Raw genomic sequence first — 21,939 nt, forward strand, 5'->3', positions numbered from 1 at the left:
TGTGAGTTTCATACATTATAAGTGTGTGATCAATACTCCTCCACCCAACATTTTCTTCTCCTTTTTTTTTCCCCTTTGGATCTAGGAATAAATAATATACAACTCTTACACCTATTGTAGTCTTATGGTTAAAGTTAATAACATGAGCTCTTACACCTTTTGTATTCTTATGGATAAAGTTAATAACATGATTAGTTAAAAAAATGAAGTGTATGAGTGGTATTTCATTATGTTTGATTTTTTATCTAATAGTATAAAATTTTATTTTAGTTAAATTACGAAATTAAAATACCATGTTCAATATTTTTACCTTATATTAACCACCTATATTGATTTTTTATTTTTTATAAAAAATCTAAGGCCTCAATTTTAAAAGTCATTTTAAGCCTCCAAATTCTCAAGGCCGGCTCTGGATTAGTCTACAAGATTAGTCGAAGCGAGCATAAGCTGGCCCGAACACTTGTGTTATAAAAAAACGTTGATCCGTTGGCCTTACACCATTGTATCCTCGGATCAACAAAAAACCAAAAAAAAAAAAAAAAAAACTGGATTTAACACAATGAGGATAAGAAGTAGATAACTGTAATTTAGCGGGAAAAAAAAGTAGATAACTGTAAAATATCAACACATGATCATATTCCTTTCATTGAAGTTTCAGTATGGGTATCCTTAAAAGCTACTACTACTTCCTTTTAAGCTGTACACGGGAAGGGTTTCTTTGCTTTTGTGCCTAATGAAAATCTTCTTCTTCTGGCTGCTTGCTCCATTGTCAATGGTTATGACAATCTTCCCAGGCTCATATATGTAAAAGGAATTTCTAGCACTCTCTCTCATTTTGTTTTCCTTCTGAAGCAAGACATTGTACGAGCAATCGTCGTCCGGGATGAACTCCTCCTTGTAGCTCACCTCGTATCCGACCACCGTCATGTCCCAAATCACCGTCACTCCGGCCTATTCAATTCAAGAGGGAGAAAAAAAAAAAAAAACACAAGTCCAAGATTGGTTACCGAAGGGGAAACTTTGTAAAATTTCAATATGAGTAGTTAAAAAGATATTTACTTCTGCGACAGCGATTTTAATCTTTTGAATCATTCCTCCTCTTACGCTGAAGCGTAAAACTATGTCGTCTGTCGAGAACTCGTTATCATTCTCCCTCTTGAGACCACCATATTGTACAGGAAGGTTCTCTGGGGCTATGTACCTAACGAGGTTTACGCAAATTTTTGTCACAAGATGTATTTGGATAATGAATTTCGCAGAAAAAAAAAAAAAGGTTAAGAAAAGTTACAAATCAATCACAAATTTGAAACCCAAACACGGCATGAAAGCATTGGGATTCAATATGCTCACTTGAGGAGGGTCTGTGTGACTCTTAATGGCCTCACAAAGATGAACTTGCTCTTTGTTCTCTGAGATATGAACTGTGAATGCAGTGCATGGCTCACATAATACCAAAATGGGACATTTACATATATCTGCAACCCATAAACCAAAATGTTAAAATTTCACCAATAACGTAAGAGGTTTTGTAACGACCGGCTCCCGGCTGCCATGTATAATACTGTCCGTTTTGGCCGCCTCCATGGATTTGCCAGTTGTCCAAAGCAGGCGCGGGTTGTTACAGGTTTAGCAATTAATGGCTTTGTGAAACTAAAACATAAATTAGGCCTCTCCTAAGGTTAAAACAATTTGAATCAGATTGATACCCAATACTAGAAATTCACTTACATTCCTGAAGATGAGTTCAGGGTAGTTTTCTTGAAACAGCACCACTGTTTTCTTGTTAAGTGAACTCAGCTCTTTCGTGGCGGGTCCGGGTGAGTTCTTCAAATCAGTAATCTGAAGAATGGAATTCTCCCCACCAGACTTGAAACCGAGCTTTTGGATACCCATTTCCATGGATTTCACTTTCCACCTAAGAAACTCCTGGTTTTTTTCTTCAGTCCCAAAAGTACTCTTGTAAAACTCTCTATTTTTCAATGCCCCAAACAGAGTGTAACAAACAGGGCGCCCCTGTTTATCCTCGCCATCTATGAATTCTAGATTCTCAAGCCTGGAGTCAATTTTCTCATCGAGAATCCCCTCGACTTTGAATTCCCTCCGCCATTTCAAAGTCCTCCGAAGCATACTGAATGCCTCTGGGACTTTGAAATCCCTTGCTTTCAAGAATTTCAGTAGGACAACATCCGTCCCATCGTGTCCTCTACTAGGCAACAGAGGGACACCCCAAAGGGTAATTTCCCTTAGATTTCCCCTGAGATCCGATGGTAATTCGAATTGTCCATTGTTTTTTCCGAGAATGTAATTGCTGAGAATTGCATCTTCAACTAGGCACCGGAATTCGAGCAATGACTTCTTTCTTGATTGCTTTAGTTCGACTGAATCCGGGTTTTCGCTTTCTTGGCCAATCGTGTCATTATTTTCATCAAGGCATTCTTGGAAAGAAAGGGTACCTCCCTTCTCCTCCTCGTCATCAATTTCATTATGAACATATTCCTCTGACGGAAACACTTTCTCCCCCGGCATTTCTGTGATAAATCCGGCAGGCCGGAGGATTGCCGGAGCTCGGATTGTGTGCTGAGAAAGGGCGTAAGGTTTTCCTATCAACTTTCCACTTTCTACGGCACCAAATCCTTTCAGGAAGAGGAGGTTTATTTTAAGGGTAATTTGAAACCATTGGTTTTTTTGTGGCGCCAAATTCGGGGCCTACCTACTTTTCAACAACAATGTACGTATGCATTGTGTTCTGTTGTGTGTACCTACTTTAACCAACAAAAAAAAAGGAGTAAAATCCTCATACATAATCACGTGGTCATTTTTTTTATTTTATAATAATTGAATATTCAGACCAGCTGTGCGCATCTTAACTTATCACATTATCATTTTATTGTAACGGACGGTTCTTCCTGTAAAAGTGATCATATCTCCACCCAACCAATAGTGAGTTTCGAAGAATGGGCTCAATCAAGGGCAGAACCAGGAATTGATTCTACCCCGGGCTAACCCAAAACCAGTGTTTTCAATTATATAGATTGTATCGGGATATGTGTGGCATATCTTAAAATACATTAGTTGGAAGAATAGAAATTTCTATTATTCAGTTGAATAAAAATTTTGGAAAAGAAAGAATACAAAAGACAAGAGTGGGGAATTAGACACTTGAACTCAGCCTTTTTTTTTGGTTGATACAAAATAGCTAAAAATCATCCATATTTATACTACTCCATAGAAAACGATATTTTCATACAAGATAAATTTTGAGGTAATTCTAGAATTACATATGTGACTAATTCTTACAAAAAATTCTAGATATTTCACAAGGATATTCTAAAGTTTCTAAAGCTAGATATTTTAGAGTTTCTAAAAACTAGATACTGTTTATATCTTCTTCAATAATATCTTCTATCTTTGGATTTTGTCGATTGAACTTGTTTGGACTTAACTTTCTTGTATCAAATACTAAATTTAGTTTATAGTTCAACAATGTTAATCATAATTAATAGACAATTAAAAAGTAGATACACCTAATACCACCAACAAACTATGCTTATATTTTTAAAAAAAATTAAGATGCAAAATTTCAAGTCTCTCAATTGAGACCTGTTACGTTAAGGTTTTCTATACCCTTTGTTAGGGAAAGAAAAGTCAAGCAAAATACAATCAAAGTATGGTTCTTTTATACAAGCCATATATTAAGATTGAATGTCTATCAAATGGTTTGAAAGATTCCATAATTATATCAAACGACTTAGATTAATGCATTCGGGGTTCCGCTTCGTGAAATAAGGTCCGACTATTTCCCAACAAAAATATAAGTCAACACGTACCGAATTAGGATACGCGTATAAATCATAGGATACATGGTCATACAAAAAGGATACAGGGTGGGATACGTATCGTTCTCAAAATGAGACGATACAAATTGTAGGATACGTATAATGTATTGAAGGTATTTAACAACTATGGGCAAAATAGTGTAAATAATATGCATACGGGCAATCTCTAATAGATAAGATTTGTAATCCAATCCACGCACCGCGAGTATGGCTATTATCATCATATTATTGACCTCGCATATTGTGAATGTTCAGATTGTAACGAGTGTGAACATTGGATATCTATTTCTTAGGAGTTAATATAGTGGTGTCTTTAAATGCACAATATAAAAAAGTAGCTCCCGTAAAAATTCTTGGACATCAAAAAATCTCAAAAAATGCTTCAGATTTTTTGTTGTTATTACATTATAATTTAAACCTAATAAAATAAGATTGTAAGAACCAAAATTTAAAATTTAAGCCAACCAACCAGTTTTTTGCATGACTGAATCAACTAAATCAGTAAAAATCTAAGCACATCGAGCAGTGCTCTGCATTTAATAATATAAGAGCAAATCTAAATACATCAGCCAGTACTCTGCATAATAAGAGAATATTTATGGATCTGAAGCCTCACAATTCGACGTACTTGAATAGTATTTCTGCTCAAATGTAAAAATAAATAAACTAGATGAGAGATTAAAGAAATTCTAGTTTTCCACGTCAATGAGATTCAAGGATTTTAATAGTAGCATGTTTACCTTGTTGAAAACCAGGATAATATTCCAGCTTCATTAAGGCTCAGTTTGTTTGAGAGTAAAATGTTTTTTGCTAAAATATTTTACTTATTCTCCGGTGTTTGGTTGTGTAAAAAATGAGGAAAATATTTTACATGTAAAACATTTTCTTTTAATTAGATGAAAATGACTTACCCTTAAATCTTCCGTAAGTTATTTTCCGAAATGAATATGTTGTATTTTACAGCAATTCTCACTGCTCAGTTTCCTCAATCATCCTAAGCCATGTTCAATTCAAATATTCTCAGATCTCTCCACTGTTTAAGCCTCCTTCTCTCTCTCTACACTATTTTGTTAATTTCTGAAAATATTTTTCAAGTGACAACTTTCACCGAAACCAATGGAGCCTAAGAGTGATGGACTCTAAGATTGAAGAATGAAAGCCAAATTTTTTGGTTTAGCATAAACCCAGGATGTCAGTCCTTCGCCCGATTTGGAAAATGGTAACTTAATGAACCCATTTTGATTGACATCTTGACCAACAGGTAGCTTGAAGTCGCTTTTAGGGCTTTTCATGTGACATCTGAATCAAAAGACTCAGCACCATGATGTTTCAAGAAATTCCTTGAGTCAATTTAACTGGATTTTCAGCTTTGAACAATCAATAAGAACCCTTGCCCTTGACAATTGTAGAGAGAGAGTACAAGAGAAAAAGTAGAAAGAAAGAACGTAGGAGAGAGAGAGAGAGAGAGAGAGAGAGAGAGAATAGGTTGGTGTGATGAATTGGGCTAAAAAAAATAAATTGAGTTTTTGATTTTTCTCAAAGTGACCATGTTAGCTCTTAAGTACTTCTGCCCTTGGGCTCAATAATTGTATGGTCGTACTCTGTGAATATTTAATACTCATCGTGATTGGATGGACTAGAGTTAAGATTGAGTATGTTCTTCCGGATGAATTTATATTTGTTGTATACATGTGTCCAAAAAACAAAAAAAAGAGTTCTTACTGCCTATTGGGTGACAAAAAATTAGACGTTGCGATGAGGTGAATTCCCAGTGATTGCAGCCCAGCTCCGACCGCGGCTTCTTGACAGACTTGAGGTACACTGTCATTAATAAGGGTTTACGACATACGATCAAAAAATAACAAAAGGTTTTACGACATAAGGAAATGCTTGAACACGTTAGTTTTGAGGCAAAAGCACCCAAGAGCCTTGCATTCTTGCACCATCAGACTATAAACATCTCTAATCCAGTCACAAGTTGCTCCACATATCTGGAAATCCGATGGGAGTTGGTTAAGATTAATAAAGTTGGAAGGGGGGGTATGAAAAACTTTCCGAGCCATGCTCATGCTCATGCTCGAAAAGGGCGTTAGATGTATAAAATTCCAACAGCTATCGTTCCAGTTAAGGATGGCCAGAATTTGTACCAACATTTTAGGGCAAATTTCATTGACCTCCCCTGAGGTTTCTGACACAAACAGAAACCTCCCCTGAGGTTTCTGAAATAACATTGCCCTCCCCTCCTTTACCTGAAAATACCAAGGGACCTCCCTCTCCGTTAATTGGATGTTAGAAAACGGATGGAAAAGATTATTTCTCTCTCCACCCACTACTAAAACTAAACTAAACTCCCAACCAAATAAAACCATGTCATTGTACTATATTTTTTACAATACATATACTATCCTCACCAGACTCTTTACCCCTCTTATTTATAAAATATAAAATACAAACATCACTACACTTTGTACCCGTTTCACTTTGAAATTTTGTCCTTATTTAAAAGGATTCACATTTGTTAATCATCTATCAAATTTTTGTGAATTATTAGTTCGTCTCGATAAGAGGAATTGAAAAAATAAAAAATTAAGACTTTTTCCAAATATTTTGAGAAATTCAATATTTTGGATAAAAATAATAATTTTATATTCTTTTGATTCCTCTCGTTGAGATAAACCAATGATCCACAAAAATTTAACGCAAAACTTGCAAATACAAAAAAAAATTCAAATATGAACAAAAATAAAAAGCCTAAAAATCTCACAAACAAGTCCGCATGAAAATTTTTGTAGGATTTTTGGGCTTTTTGATTTTTGTTCATATTTGAATTTTTTCGTATTTGCAAGTTTTGCGTTAAATTTTTGTGAATTATTGGCTTATCTCAACAAGAGGAATTAAAAGAGTACAAAATTATTATTTTTACCCAAAATATTGAATTTCTCAAAATATTTGAAAAAAGTCTTAATTTTTTACTTTTTCAATTCCTCTTATCGAAACGAACTAATAATTCACAAAAATTTGATAGATGATTAACAAATGTGAATCCTTTTAAATAAGGACAAAATTTCAAAGTGAAACGGGTACAAAGTGTAGTGATGTTTGTATTTTATATTTTATAAATAAGAAGGGTAAAGAGTCTGGTGAGGATAGTATAGGTATTGTAAAAAATATAATACAAAGACATGTTTTTATTTGGTTGAGAGTTTAATTTAGTTTTAGTAGTGGGTGGAGAGAGAAATAATCTTTTCCATCCGTTTTCTAACGTCCAATTAACGGAGAGGGGGGTCCCTTGGTATTTTCAGGTAAAGGAGGGGAGGGCAGTGTTATTTCAGAAACCTCAGGGGAGGTTTCTGTTCGTGTCAGAAACCTCAGGGGAGGTCAGTGAAATTTGCCCAACATTTTATGGATGATAAAACAAAGCAAGACGTGGAAAGCAACAATAATTGCATCATGATCACACTTTTCAAGTTACATATCAGCACGTCCAACAAGTTTAATGTTGCTATAAACTTGGATGCTAAACACACACACACACACACACACAGATATGCTTGAAAGTTCGATGGGGTTGTGGGAAAAGGGCATCATAGATTCACAAGGCACGAAATAAAATACAAAAACAGTGATTTTTACAAGCTTCAAGAGGAAACAAAGGTATCTAACGCTAGCCAAGTTATGTCCTTGTATTTACATCCTACAACCAATCGCAGTTACAGGATACAGCAACCCAAAGTCTAACTTTCATGACTCCCGGTACTTTGTCAGGTCAAATGTCAGTGTTCTAGAGCAACTGGGAAAAGAAAAGAAAAAACAAGCGGCATAAGCACAAACTTTCAACTGATCGACACACACGAAAGTGAACAAAACTGAAATAATGGTGCTAAGAAACATACCTTCGCTCAGAATCCCTATAGACTCCAACCAACGCTTCAGCCTTGTCATAAAAACTATCTTTGAGGGATATCACTATACTCTGAAACCCGCTTCCACCCTCAATGTCTTGATTACCCCGAGATCCTTCACATGACTTTGATCGAATGAATCCAGCAACCTTAGCAACATTCAAATTGTCTAATGCAGCATCCACTTCATCCAATATAAAGAATGGTGATGGTCTATAACTGGAACGTTGAATACGAAGTCGGGAAACCATTAGTTCTTGGAAAAGCATGTGCAAATTGAAAGACTCAAGTCCAACATAGGAAATCGTCCATCCATAAAAATGATTCTTGTCACAAATATTGACTTCATTGCAAGAAATATCTTACCATGAAAATAAGCAACGAGAAATAAAGCAGCATACGCTCAGAATACTGAAGTGGGTGTGGGTGTGTGTGTGTGTGTGTGTGTGAGAGAGAGAGAGAGAGAGAGAGAGAGAGATGCAATACACCTCCCTACGCACCTGTGGATAGAGAACAGTAATGCAAGTGCTGCAACAGTCTTCTCCCCACCAGATAGCTGTTCCATTTCACGGAAGCGCTTTGTTGGGGGCATAGCTGAGTACTTGATTCCATGTAAGAACGGCTCATCCTCGTTGTCCAAGTTCAAATATGCTATCCCACCAAGCTGGTGTGTGGTACTCTTCGTAAGTTGATTGTAGATTTTGTCTATATTACTAGAAATATGTTTGAAAGCTTCCATAAACAATTCGTACCTGTAATATATCCAATATAACCGGGGAAAAAATGACATAAACAAGAAGTATACATAACTCAGCAAATTCATCAAGAATACTTGGCTCATGCCAAATGGCACATAAATTAAAATCTCCTCCCTACACATCATGCAAGTAAATATAATCAACACACCGAAACAAAAACAAGGAACCAGTAGCATAAAATATAGAAACATACATTACCTCAACCTAGCATTCTTCTCTGACCAAATTGACTGCTCCTAAAAATAAGTTATTAACCAAGTTGATGACTATCTGTCTGGCAACAAGCATGAGTTGTTTTATGTTGGTGTCTTTAATTTCAGCACTTTAGAATGATTTCTTATACTTCATGTAATAGCTCTTAAAAAGACGTGTAGTAAATAATAACAATATTAGCATCATGCAGACACGAGGGATACTTGTAGTAAGCATTATGACCTCCTCTGTTTCACTGAATTATACTTGTCAGCTACTTCTTTTTCTTCTTTCCTGGCAGCTTCGAACTCCTCGGTCGCAACTCTTTCCTTCTCCAGCAAAGCCTCGTATTGGTCCAAGGCCTTCAGATTTGGAGCTGTCCGTTCAATTTCTGATATTAGGGCACCAATTTTTTGCGTAAATTCCACATCAAGCTTCTCCCTCTGAGAAGGCCTCGTGTTCTGAAGATAAGATCTACTTAATTGACTAAAATCAAGAGCTGGGTCCGATGTAGGTGATCCTGTATCCATCGGGTCAGAGATAGTAGGAAGGACTATGCCCTCCAGTTCACACTTCTCAAAAATCTCTTGCTTCTGTGACTTGAGCTGCTCGATCTGTGCCTCCTGGAAAACCAGGCACACGAGGTTGTTGGAATAAAACTCTTTTATTGAGGTAATCTCCAGCTACTAACAATAAAGCAAACTATGCTGCCTAACCTTTGATTTCAATTGACGACTGTGTTTGGCTAAGCTTGTCGTAGCAATAGAAATCTTTTTCCTCCATTCCTGGATATCCTTCTCACACTCTTCTGACTTGGACTTCCATTCTATGAAAGAAGAAAAAAGACCACAGCAGGAAACTTATTAAGCTATAGTAAGGAGGAGAAGAAATTACTAATTGTAAATGGCAATAAACTGCTAATGGATGCAAGCAGTCAAATACAACTGTAACTTTAAGACCTCATAAACACCCATTGGGCTATATACTTTCCAATAACCTAGTAAACTTCTCTTAACATGAGGAGCAGAAAGCATACCCTTCACTTCCTCCTTCAAATGATCAATGTCATCAGTAGCTTTCTTCATCGCTGATTTAAGTTCTTCCTCTTTGGCCTTAACCTCGTTTAAATCACTTGTTAGAGCACCGAGAGAAGATTCCAACTTCGTAATTGGAGAATCCATGTCTCGCTTTTGCTCATACTCCAACCTGAAATGTAGGAAGGAAACACGTAAATCCCAAAACTGGGCACGTCATAAGATAGTATCAAAATAGGGACAGCTAGGCATAGCAAGTTAATGTTATTCTAGAAATTAGAAGGCCCAACAGTGACTACATATCACTGCATTTTTTTAAGCTGACATTTTTATTCGCATATGGCTTTTGATGAGGTTTAAAACCCATTTTTACTCCCTGGTAGTATTTTGAAGCAGATCTTACAATCAAACAACCAAAAATTCAATTCCTTGGATCCATAGAGTAGAGACAGAAGTCAATAGGGGAGAAGCCATCATGCATCGATTTGGAATAATGTTCTGGTAGGTGTAACTCACATCAGTAGGTCCTGAGCAGTAAAATCTACCAGCATATTTAGAATATTTCATATCTTCAGAGCTTGATAATTACAAGACAAACTGCAGGGATTTGGGCCATGAGTTTAGAACACGTGTCCCGATTCCAAAACGGCAAAACACTGCACGGACCATGAAATTCTTTCATAGATAAACCACATTCACTCGTAAAAAACAGTTCACACAGGATGTTTGTGTGTACTTCGAAGGTCCAGCCCTTTAAGTGCATAGCTGATAAGAACCATATTTCACACTTCAGTCCAAAAGGTCCACTGCAGGAAACTACACTTTAGTAAAGCCACGATAGAGATCTATATCAGAATTATTCTCTCAAATTTTAATAAATCAACTTCAATTCATGCTCTCTTCTTTTATCTGTGATAAGTCGGACACTCAATGCAGCATACATATCAGAGTAACATAGTCACTAGCACAAGTAATACTTTTTTTCAACAATTGGATGAAAACAAGTTTATAATGATTAGATGGTGCTAATAAAATCAAATCAGAATACCTCTTTCTTGGATCAAACACCCAGCACATGCACAAATCACAATCACACAGCAATAGACCTGCTTAAGTATAAACACTTCGCAACTTTTCATAGATATAATGAAAACAAAGTTTATTTAGCAATTCTTCTTTGTCGTTATATGCAAAAATGCTTTGGGTCAAAAGACATCAACTAGAAGCTGTCCACTCCTGAACATCTCATTCCCAAAAACAAAGATAAAGTGAATAACACATCGTCACCTATAAATGAAAGGAGCACATCAAGACATAGACTTACTGGTACTTCAACTTTGATTGCTGATTTCTCAAGCTGAACCTTTCTTCATCCATCTGTTGAGCAGCCTTGAGCTGGTTTTCTTCATACTCACGAATATTTTTCACCCCAACAGACTCACTAAAATTCTTGTAAATCCGGTCAACCTTATCATTGATCTGCTTCTCTAATGATGATATTTTTGAAGCCCTTTTAGTAGTAGCATTTTTCAACTGCAAAAAGTAGAAAACCCATGAAAGTTAATTGTGTGTAAAGTCAATAAACTAGTTATGAGAAATAGCCAAACAGCACCTTATGAAGTTCAGGGCTAATGCGATGAATTTCTTTTTCAATATTCTCCTTGTCCTGCTTCAATCTTTCAAGTTTGTCATTGATACTTTTCTGCAACAAACTGCTTTTAGTAAGCAATTGTACAAGAAGACACATTACCAGCAGAAGCTAAATAAGATGTTAATTGCAGTTTGAAGCTCAAGTTCCAAACAAAGGCACATGGATACAAAGAGTACATTGCACAAGTGAAATTTAGATTCCCTCGACTGTAAAAGAAAGAAATTTAGATGCTGCCAATCAGATTCCCTCAAATCTGCACATGATCTTACAATACCAAAATAATCTTAGTTACCTTCTCGATCTCCGCATACTGAATCTTCTTTTCAAGCCCACTAATCTTTACTGATGCTTCAGACTCTTTCAGCTGCATTTCTCTTATTGAACCGAGCTCTTCCAATTCCAACTCAAAACCCTCTTTCGTCTTTTTAAGTCCTGCAACAGCGAAGACATTATGTAAATGCAATAAAGCTTTTAAAAATTGATAATTATTCTTCATACCTTCAATTTTTTTATCATCCCATTTATGTGACCTTGCTTCCATTCCACCACTTGTACCACCAGTCATTGTCCCAGCCTTCGTCAAAAGAGTCCCATCAACAGTCACAACTACAAGCAAAACTATCAATTTTCATGCAAAGCCAAATAGGACTAATACAGTGATACCCCCAAAGAAAGAAAAACACTACTCACCTTTAAACCGCTCCCCACTCCAACTCAGAGCCTTTGCTTCATCAAGATCATCACAGACTAAGGTATTCCCAACAGCAAACAAAATAGCCTTCTCCAAGGCTGGATCAAATGTCTGATTGTTAAGCATCCAACCACATTCCACAGTTTTTTATTGTCATACATCAGTATCAATAGTATACCCTAGGTTGTAGCTAAAAAGAACATCTGCATAAACACCTTTGAAGTAGATAAAAAGTAAAAACATCAAGCCATCTCCAAGGCCGAATGACAGCAGCTATACAACTGGCGGCGTGACTCCATATATTAGGATTTGGTTCATGTAATAAATGGTATTCTTCAGAACCGTATGAGCAACTTTAAAACAGATTAAACAGCAAAACCAAAACAACAAATCATCTAAATACAAAACAATGAAATAGAGAGAACTCAAAGGTATGTCTCATATATCTCCAGAAATAACCCTCATAACCACCAGGGATGTAACCCACATACATCCAATGGCTAAGAGCCTAATAGAGAGCCATCAAATAAGGAATGAGTAGAGAAAATATGCCGTTATCAAACCTTTATTACAATAGCTTAAAAATAAAAATAAATGGAAGAAGATACTCCGAATCTTGTCGATGCACAGGGAGTGGATCCTGAAACCCCATAAAAGCCGCACTGGATATTTGGCATGTTACTGATCAACAGAACTTATTCACAAAACCTATGCATAAAACAGGATTACCAACGTGACTTGCTCTTATAGCTCTAAAAGTGAACAGCAAAACTAGAAAAAGGATATTGGATGACGTCGAAGACCAGCTTCGCAGTGCCGCGCAAGGTGCGCAGCTTCTCAATTATTGGCTTAACACGAACTGACTGAAGGGGTATAAAAGTCTGAGGAGGAAGCCTCCGATCTTTCAAATACTGGCAACCAAGAAAATTGCGTTATAGCATCATTAGACTAGTGATCATCAGGCTATACAATGCAGTGATAATCAAAGCAATAACCTCGCTTTCTTTGATTGTTTCTCCTAAAATGACCTTGAAATTACAAAACGCTGTTTTGTCTAAGACTAGGCTCCGTTTGCTTCGATGTAAAATGTTTTTTCAGAAAACAAACTTCAAACTTTTATTTTCCGGCGTTTGGTTGGCACTTGAAAAATATTTTCAAAAATCGACAAAATACTGTGTGTGTGTGTATCAGAACGGACGATGAAGGAAACTGAGCAGTGAAAATTGCAGTAGAAGACAGCGGGTTCATTTCGAAAAATAATTTACGAAAGATTCAAGTGTAAGTCATTTTCATCCAATTAATGGAAAATCTTTTACATGTAAAATATTTTCATCAATTTTTACACAACCAAACACCGGAAAATAGGTAAAACATTTTACGCCCAAACAAACGGAGCCTAAATTACAATGCAGTGATAATCAAAGCAATCACCCTTCTCTACCCAAGATCCCAGCATCACAATTCCAATTTTGTCTAAATTACGTAATAACTGGGCTTCTAAATGCGGTATTTCATTAGTGACCCTTTCAGGGCCTTCGTTTGTCACATAAAGCTGAATTTCATACGTAGTGGGTAAAATTCAACATTAAACCAGCAGAACATAAAGCGGTTCAAAAAAAAAACCAGCAGAACATAAACATAACGTTCATACAGCAGAAAAGAAAATTATTTGCCTTTCATTATTGCTGCCCCTAATTGACTAATAGATTCAAATTGGATGGAATTTAGAAAAAAGTTTAGCATGAGTTTTAATAATTAATTCAACTTGTCGAAACATACTAAGAGTTTACCAGTTAACGTTAAACTATCTAAAAAGGATAGAGGAACCCAAGGAAACAGAACAAGACAGCACAATTTTCTCTTGGAAAAGAATTAAAATTAACAACTCAAGTGAAATAAGCAGGCGTAAGATAAATAGGGCTCTTAGGGCGCTTGTCAGGATATTTTTGGTCTATGTTAGCTGTGGCTAAGTATGCGTCATAGACAAAAACTCCGATTGTTCCAAGAAAATATGAGAACTAGAGGTTCATACTCTAAAAACAAGGGTGCACAAGTTGAGGCAAAACTTTAGCATAAAATGGTTATGCATATGGTACCTGGATGCATTCCTTTCCTGTAAGCTCATCCTCAACTACTACTGCATCCATAAATTTACCCATAGCCACAGTGACAGCAAGGTTATACTTCTTCTGGGTTGGCCTACAAAGATCAGTCATGCGACCATGAACGCCAGGAAACAGGCTCTTGAGAGCCTCCACAGCTTCAGCTGACTTGGCATCCCTCTCATTTTCATATCTATCAGCCTTCAGTTCACGTAGTTGGTTTTCAACTTCGCCAATTTTGGCCTTCAACATGTCATATTTGCGTCTGTGTTTTAAAAAAGAGCATTCTCTTATAACTGCAAAATTTCATCATCACTGAAAACCCACTCCAGCAAATGTAGATTGGTGCAGGCTCAGCACAAGGATAAAACAACAAAAGCCAGTAGCAGGTGGGCACCAGAACGAACACCATTTGAAGAAGTTTGACTAACCTTGAATTTCCAAGTTTATCTTTCATCTCACGCTGTTCCTTTCTCACTTGTGTGAGTTCTTCTTTTCGTTTCACAACAGTATCAACAATCTTTTTTAGTTTTGCTTGCATCTGTTCCTCCTGCAACTCCAGCTCTAGATTCCGACTTTCCAGCTGTTGAAGATTTTCTTCCAAATTCTTTTGAGCTTCAATGTCAGTATGTTGTTGCCTATCTTGAACCTCTTTCTCATCTCTTAGCTTTGAGGTTTCCGTACCAGCCTTATCCTTGCTGCGATATCGAAGCTCCAATCAAGTCTCAGTTTTCTTTTTCCACCAAAAACTTTTAGTAAAATAAACTTCTTAAATACAATTATCCCATCATAAGCAGTTGCTTCATAGAAAGGGTGTAAGAAACACAGTAAGTAGTGTAACGTACAGGTTAAATTTTGAACTGGAGGTTTCCTAGGAAAGGTTCAGAGATATTCTTGCTTGTGGCACAGTTCTATGCCAGAAATTTTTGTACTTCACAAATGTGACTACTTTCAGATACCAAATTTGTTTAGCATTATCATACCTCTTCTCAAATGAGAAAAATTCGCAGGTCAAGGAAAGCTCACCTTGAAATAGAAAAGAAAACTCATTCTGAAAAATAACAATAACTAAAACAATAGAGATTATCCACTTGAGCAGCACCAAGAATTCCTCAAAGGAAAAGCCTTGTTGCCTCCACAAGCATCAACAATCTTAAGAAGACCAGTGTCAATTCCCAAGGCAACAACTGGTCTAAATTCCATACGCTTTTGCAGAAAGAACTCCCTTTGAGCAAGAAGGAATGGATTCCCTGCTCCAAAGCTGAAACAGAAGAAGACATCTAGCAAGAAAGACTATGAGAGTGGAAAAGAATAGATCATAAAAGCTTACATTCGATGGTATTCCCCTATTTGACTGTCAGCCAGCTGAAGTTTCTCACCACCATCCTGAGCTTTTTCATGTAGCTCATCAAGTTGTCTAGTCAGATCGTTTAAGTCATTCTGCATCTTTTTTATTTCATCTGCATGCTTCCTCCTTTCTTCTTTCTTTTTCTTGAGATCCTTCCCACTACTTCGGATTTTGTTGCTGATTCGAGTCGTTTCCTCCTTGAGTTTTACAACCTCAGGTTGCTGCAAAATACAGTGCCAGGACAAAATATAAGCTATTATAGTTGGGCTCTAGGTGAAGTGAGACTGTGGATGAACACAAAACTAAACAGATAGAGCAGAAACCATATGGCATTGATCAATCCACCATCGTATACATGCACATCGGAATAGGACTCTATTCCGACTCTAAACAAGATATGGTAAACAGCCTAAACAAGGAACATAAGAATACAAAAGAACTAAACAACGAAAACCTCAGAAGCATGTTAGACCATTGTTTGCTCACAAGGTTAAAGTTCCATCTAACAATCAGAAAACAGAACAAATGTTGTTGCTCAAGTAAGAAAGTTTATGCCATGGGGGGAGATGAATGGAAGTGGCATCCTCATATTTCCTATTAAATGTTCTTTGTTCAACATATATACTTTGGCACGCACAATATCAATAGACCTGCCTCAATTGTGTTTCTCGGTAATTATGGAGTTCTATTACAAAGATACTGTTAATCTCTCAGTACATATACATAATAGCTTCTATTGAATAAGTTGCTTAGACCCAATGACTTCAAGTCTTCAGACTGCGCTTGCGCATTTATACATTTATCGACACAAAATGCAAAACAAAGGGTATTAACCTCCACAATCATCAAAGTGGTCAATCATTTTACATAGGTTAAAACAAATCACCAGCTGAAATTTGTTGAAGATCCACAGCGCTAAACATATGCTTCAATCAGGTTCAGATAAGATTCTACAATCTAACTAAGCATATGTAATGGGTACACCATGCATTTTGTATCAAGTATTAACATCCTAGCCAGATCAAGTGAAACAATGTGGAGCAAAACCGGAATCAAATATCTCATGATACCATCCATGTCAACCAGAATTTTAACCGCCCGCAATGCTCCATGGTCCAACCCTCAGTTTCATGGAATCACAAATAAATCCTCGAATTATATCGCCCTCGTAACTTTGCTTCCAAACCAAAACAAACAAGAAAAAGATTCAAAGCTCAAGTGTCCCGCATCCAATGCACTGCACCAAACCACATACCAAGACTGTATACTAAGTTACTAGCTCTGCTTACCAGATGCGCTTAAAAAGTTGTCAGTGAATATCACAAGTTAGCACAGCCAAAACTAGAAAAGACTGGTAGTGACTGGCAAGGGCATAGACTCACATTCTTGTCAAGTCTACTATTTTTCTCAGCAATCTTCTTTTCACATTGCACAATCTCTTTTAAATATTTTGCCTGTTCTTTCTTCTTAATGCTGCATTCATGTTCATAATCCGATAGTTCCTGCACAAGTTCTTGCTGGCTTCTCTTTTCAGCATCAGCGTCCTCTTCAGCTTTCTCTATGTCATTAGCTATATTCCACAGTTGCCACAAAAAGTGGTCCTTCTTCAATGTTTTCTGCAGGATGGAGAGAAGAAAGACAATCATTAAGGAAGTCCTAAAGTATAAAACTACCAAGGATTTTACAAAATAAGCAAACTACCAAGGATTTTACAATATAAGCTTTTGTGGGGAGTATCAGATTTATCTTAGTGCATGTAATACAGTGTAAAATACGCACAAATAATGAGACACAAAACAATACAAGCCAGGTAATGCTGGGGACAAAACCAAACTTTCAACAAACATAGACACCAAGTAGTTGATGGCTTCACATTTGCCAAGGAAGGAGAAATTTGATACACCGAAGACAAACATATGGCACATACCAGTTGGTCTTGCAAGCGGAGGTGTTTTTCGGCCTCTTCCTTCTGTTCTTTCTTCTGCTTCCTCTCTGACACAATAGTTCTTTTTTTCTGATAAACAAGTGTGGATTTTTCTTCAGCTCTGGCTTTTTCTTCTTCCAGTTTCTCATAATCTCCCTTAAGTTCATCAGATCCAGATATTTGCTCAATAAGTGCAGTAAGTTCTCTAGGATTTTTAGATGCAATTGACTCGACATCGCCCTACAGACAAATAACAATTAGTAAAGACTTAACTGCAACATAAATGTTGTCCGTTAAAAATATTCAGAAGTCCAATGAAATCCCCTAAAGTGGGTGTACTCATTTTAGCTCCATGCTCTTTAATGAAGCCAATCGGGAATATATATATATATATATATATATATATTAAAACACCTTGTTAGGGACAGAGTGCATATGCTTTGGCATTTACTGGATTTTGGGTTTAAATAGGAATGAGGGGTTCTTTGAGAACCAAGAACGCGATTAAAAAAAAATTATGATCTCCTTCGTCCTTCTGCACTATACTACTAGTAACATATAATACCTGTTGTAGTTTACTCACCCAAATCTATTCTTTCTCCAATGTTCTTGCTCCATATAACCATAATTACGCGCTAGGAACGTATCAGCTTTCTATTACATTACAGGTTACTGATTATGCCAAATTTGCACCCTAGCTCCTTTATAGTAGTTTTCAAAACAAGATCAATAGAAAATAGAAGACATGGCCCTTGTTTCCAGAAGCAGCAGAACAATACACTTCATAAACTGTTCTTGAAAAATCACTCTATCTTCTTCTTTTTTCTTTTTGATAAGAAAGCAACTGCATCACTCCAACATCTGATTCAACTTTTTGTGGAAGCGGTTCTCAAGAATTCAAAAGTGGTTCCTACTAGGTATTAGTTTCGAAAATGAGCTATTGCCTAAAGAATTCATAATCTTTTATGACTATTATTTTCAGCCAACAGCAACATTAATGAATTGCATAAGAGCATCGCCAGCGCTTTACCCATTTTTTCCTCAAACTCAGCTGGAGTAAAAACCCCTAAAAATCCACCCCACTCATTTACTCAAACTTATATCAAATTGAGGGTCCATTCTCCTAAACTTTTTTGTCTTCCTCATTTTGGGTGCTTTGTTCGTCTTTTTTGAATTTTGTTAGATTCGCATCATATTTTTTGATTTAATTATCAATCTCGAGGATAGGAGTTTAAAAAGTAAAAATTAGTATTACTAAAAGCAAAAAAAAAAGTTCACTAAAGACAAAAAAAAAAAACCAAAATAGCGGTCTTTTTTGTCTAAAGTGTTGTCTTATATGAACTTTTTTCAATATCAGGCCACATTTTTATACTTTTCTAATTCCTCTCTCGTCAAAATGAATGATTAACCGAAAAAATTACAACGAAAAGCTCAAAAAAAAAGTTGCAAAAAGGTTTTTAAAAAAAAAGTAGAGACATAAAAGTCAAGAAGAATGGAGCCAGACTGCCAGAGTTTTACTCAACAACCCAAGGACAATCAAAATTTTACTCAAATTTTGCAAGAATATTCCACCCTCTCAAATTTCCCATGTCATTAACGAAGCTTTTACTCAAATTTGTGCTCTGATTTAAATTTGTCCATTGTAGTGCTTCACACCCAGTGAAGCTTTAACTCAAGTTTGTGCTCATACTTAAATTTGTCCATTGTAGTGCTTCATACCAAACGAAGCATTTACCCGAATTCAAGTTAAATACTAGTAAGGGCTGGAGATGCTATTAACAAAAGCAATGCGTAAAAACCAACACAAACACCTGAAAAACGAGGAAATTGCGAGCCTTGACAAGGATCCCCAGCGACCTCAGCTTGGCATTATACTCGTCCCAATTCACGACCCTCCCGTCGATCCTGTACTCGCTCCCTCCCGTGCCCGCGATGCTCCTCGTGAACTGGAGCTCGGCCCCACTGCCCAGCTGGTACACGAGCCTGACGAACGCGCGCCTCCCCCGCTGCTCCTTCTCCTTGTCGTCGAAGGCATAGATCAGGTCCTTCAACTGGGATCCCCTGAGCTGGCCCGTGCGGACGCCGAGGACGAAGCTGATGGCGTCCATGAGGTTGGACTTGCCTGAGCCATTGGGGCCGATGATGGCGGTGAAGTTGAAGAAGGGGCCGATGGTCTGGAGGCCCTTGTAGGACTTGAAGTTCTCGAGCTCCAGGCGGAGGATTTTGCCCGGAGAGGAGAGGGACGGCATGGTTTTGCGAAAGGGGGCTTGGAACCCTAGAAAGCGCCGGGTTGGGAGAGTTAGGGTTTCGGCGAGTGGTTTTTGAAGAGCGAGGGTGAGGAGATTTGGCGGGGGTGAGAGATTGGGATCGAAATACGGGGGGTTTCAGTTGTTTTGACGGAAAGAGACGGAAAATTATACTCGAGACGGGAAAATTATACTACTCCACTAGCGGACACTGCAAGTGCAATTTATGCCATGGGAGCAGCTTCCAAGACACGCACAATTTTTCCCCAGCTTCCAGATAAGGAAAATGTGAGCAAAATAAGCAAAGGGCGCAGCTATTCGCATCCCTTTATTTTCTTTCATAATCCGTTAAAAAAATTTCAATTATACTCGACAGTTAGTTACCGAAATTGAGATATATTTTCAGCATCTAATTACCGAAATATAATATTTTTTTCAACTGTTATTTACCGAAAATGTATGTTCGGCAGTTGTTTACCGAAAGTTGAATATATTTTCGACATGTAGTTACGGAAATATAATATTGTTTTCAACAGCTATTTACCGAAATGTTATGTATAATTTTCAACAACCATTTACCAAAATATAGTGGGCTATAAGATAAAATAAAAAGCTGCGAATAGCAGCGCCCTAAGAAACTGTGCTCTCAAAATAAATAATAAATAAATAAAAATGGAAACTGAGAGCAAAATTTTGGTATTCTTTTCTCCCCATAACTTGTTGGCATTTTTGTATTTTTTTTTGGCATTTTTTCCGTTTCTTATGAATTTTTATTAGATTTGAGTTGTACTACTTGTTGAATTAAGCGTTTATGCCATAAATCGCTTTTGTTAGTTTTGCATTTAACTTTTATGAACTCAACGAGAGAAATTGGAAAGGGAGTAAATTTTATTTTTTTGATAAACAAATGTTCAGGCCAGTTTGTGCGCGCTTCGATTAATTACGGGTCTTGAATGTAAGGCCATCCACACTGGTATAATAAAAAATGGATAACCAAAAGTTGACACGTCAGCTTTTGATTATTCATTTAAGAGGTTGCTAAGCTTAACAATGTTGAGGTTTACAATGGTCACTTCTAGTCCATAATCAAAATAAGGAGTCCACTACAATTTCACACAATCTCTCTCTCCCCATCTGTTTTCTGCTATTTACTTCCCTCCGTTACTTTTTTTTTTTTGGGCAAAAATATATCAAACATATGGTGTTTTTCCTAGTGTTATCTATCAAAACTATACCGAAACTTTTTTTTCTTCCTATTTCTGTAGCCTATATCACAAATCCACTACTCTCTTAATCTTTCAAAAAAAATCAGACATGTTCTTGAATTTGGAAAAGAATGCAAGATTCTTCTTCTTCTTCTTTTTGCAAGGTTCTTCATTTGCTCAACCATAGGGGGAGGAACAAAAAAAGAATAACCATTTTTTAGTCAAAAAAGTCTTCTTCTTCTTTTTTTTGCTAAAAAGTGATTATTTCTCAAAATACTTAGATAAAAGTAAAAAAAAAAAATTACTTTTCTGATTCCTTTAGTCGAAACGAATCAATAACCTATAAAAATTTGGTGCAAAACTAACAAATGGGAAAAAATTCAAATAAAGACAATTTTTAGATTTAAGTTAAGTTTAAGTTAAATTCATAAGAATGCAGCCTAAAATAAAAACGAAAAAAAAGAGTGAAATACCTTAATCCGGCAATAATGAGTTAAATTGTAGATAATCCAGAAATATGAGCTTCATTTTTGGAGAAAAAGAAAGAGAAACAATTTGTGGTTAAAGTGAAAAAGATATAGAGCAAGTGAAGAAGAGAAAAAGAAAATACTAGTTGAAATACGTGCGTATATAAATTTTGGAACCAATTAACTTATGTAGTGTGGGGTTCACACAATTTTGATTATTGAAAAAGATTGCTAGTTTTGATTATCCAACGCCCAAAATTTGATTATTTCTAAGGATGTTGTTAAGTTTGATTATACCATTGTGAGTCATTTTTTGCATAAATATTGTTAATTTTAACAACAACTGACTTTTGATTATACCACTGTGGATGGCCTAACAACCGGACAAAACCCCTAGTGGCTCTAATGTTTGGAATATTTGGCCTCCGTGGGAACCCGTGATCTCATGGAGGAGTACTTATTGCTTTTTTACGACCGTTTGGCCAAACCCCTTGGTTTAGAAAATGAATAGAATTAGGGGTAAGCTCCCATCCAGTGTTGATAGTGTCCGGTTTAAGTTGTTTATGGGCCCTTTCCGGGTGCG

At 36.6% G+C, this 21,939-nt stretch overlaps 2 protein-coding genes across 3 annotated transcripts; both read right to left on the reverse strand.

Annotated features, from left to right (window-relative positions):
• Positions 1–494: 494 nt before the first annotated feature.
• Positions 495–2,657, reverse strand: LOC131313067 (patellin-4-like). Its single transcript, XM_058341139.1, has 4 exons — positions 1,729–2,657; positions 1,351–1,475; positions 1,060–1,201; positions 495–951 (listed from the first exon to the last, which is right to left on the reverse strand). The coding sequence occupies exons 1-4, from the start codon at positions 2,524–2,526 to the stop codon at positions 670–672; spliced, it is 1,347 nt and encodes a 448-aa protein (XP_058197122.1). The 5' UTR covers positions 2,527–2,657; the 3' UTR covers positions 495–669.
• Positions 2,658–7,263: 4,606 nt separating this feature from the next.
• Positions 7,264–19,983, reverse strand: LOC131313068 (structural maintenance of chromosomes protein 1). Of its 2 annotated transcripts, XM_058341141.1 has the most exons (18): positions 19,250–19,936; positions 17,442–17,678; positions 16,897–17,130; positions 15,497–15,735; positions 14,598–14,864; positions 14,161–14,431; positions 12,849–12,975; positions 12,064–12,171; positions 11,872–11,979; positions 11,666–11,805; positions 11,335–11,424; positions 11,047–11,255; positions 9,725–9,894; positions 9,405–9,514; positions 8,932–9,311; positions 8,239–8,490; positions 7,730–7,957; positions 7,264–7,626 (listed from the first exon to the last, which is right to left on the reverse strand). In XM_058341141.1, the coding sequence occupies exons 1-18, from the start codon at positions 19,685–19,687 to the stop codon at positions 7,578–7,580; spliced, it is 3,657 nt and encodes a 1,218-aa protein (XP_058197124.1). In that variant the 5' UTR covers positions 19,688–19,936; the 3' UTR covers positions 7,264–7,577. The 2 variants fall into 2 exon arrangements, with proteins under 2 accessions (XP_058197124.1, XP_058197123.1); XM_058341140.1 differs by having other exon boundaries at positions 11,666–11,979; positions 19,250–19,983.
• Between the last annotated feature and the right edge of the window lie 1,956 nt (positions 19,984–21,939).

This window comes from Rhododendron vialii, chromosome 13a, assembly GCF_030253575.1.
Source record: "Rhododendron vialii isolate Sample 1 chromosome 13a, ASM3025357v1".
Taxonomy (NCBI): Eukaryota; Viridiplantae; Streptophyta; class Magnoliopsida; order Ericales; family Ericaceae; genus Rhododendron; species Rhododendron vialii.

Bases quoted from the DNA above. Each gene is read 5' to 3' on its own strand.
- LOC131313067 (XM_058341139.1), bottom strand. From the start codon at position 2,526: ATGCCGGGGGAGAAAGTGTTTCCGTCAGAGGAATATGTTCATAATGAA. The intron at 1,476-1,728 runs GTAAGTGAATTT...TATGGGTTGCAG, and splicing joins CTGAACTCATCTTCAGGAAT to ATATATGTAAATGTCCCATT. The intron at 952-1,059 runs GTAAATATCTTT...TGAATTGAATAG, and splicing joins TTAAAATCGCTGTCGCAGAA to GCCGGAGTGACGGTGATTTG.
- LOC131313068 (XM_058341140.1), bottom strand. From the start codon at position 19,687: ATGCCGTCCCTCTCCTCTCCGGGCAAAATCCTCCGCCTGGAGCTCGAG. The intron at 17,131-17,441 runs GTATGTGCCATA...TCCATCCTGCAG, and splicing joins TCCGCTTGCAAGACCAACTG to AAAACATTGAAGAAGGACCA. The intron at 7,958-8,238 runs GTGCGTAGGGAG...TCAACGTTCCAG, and splicing joins TTACTGTTCTCTATCCACAG to TTATAGACCATCACCATTCT.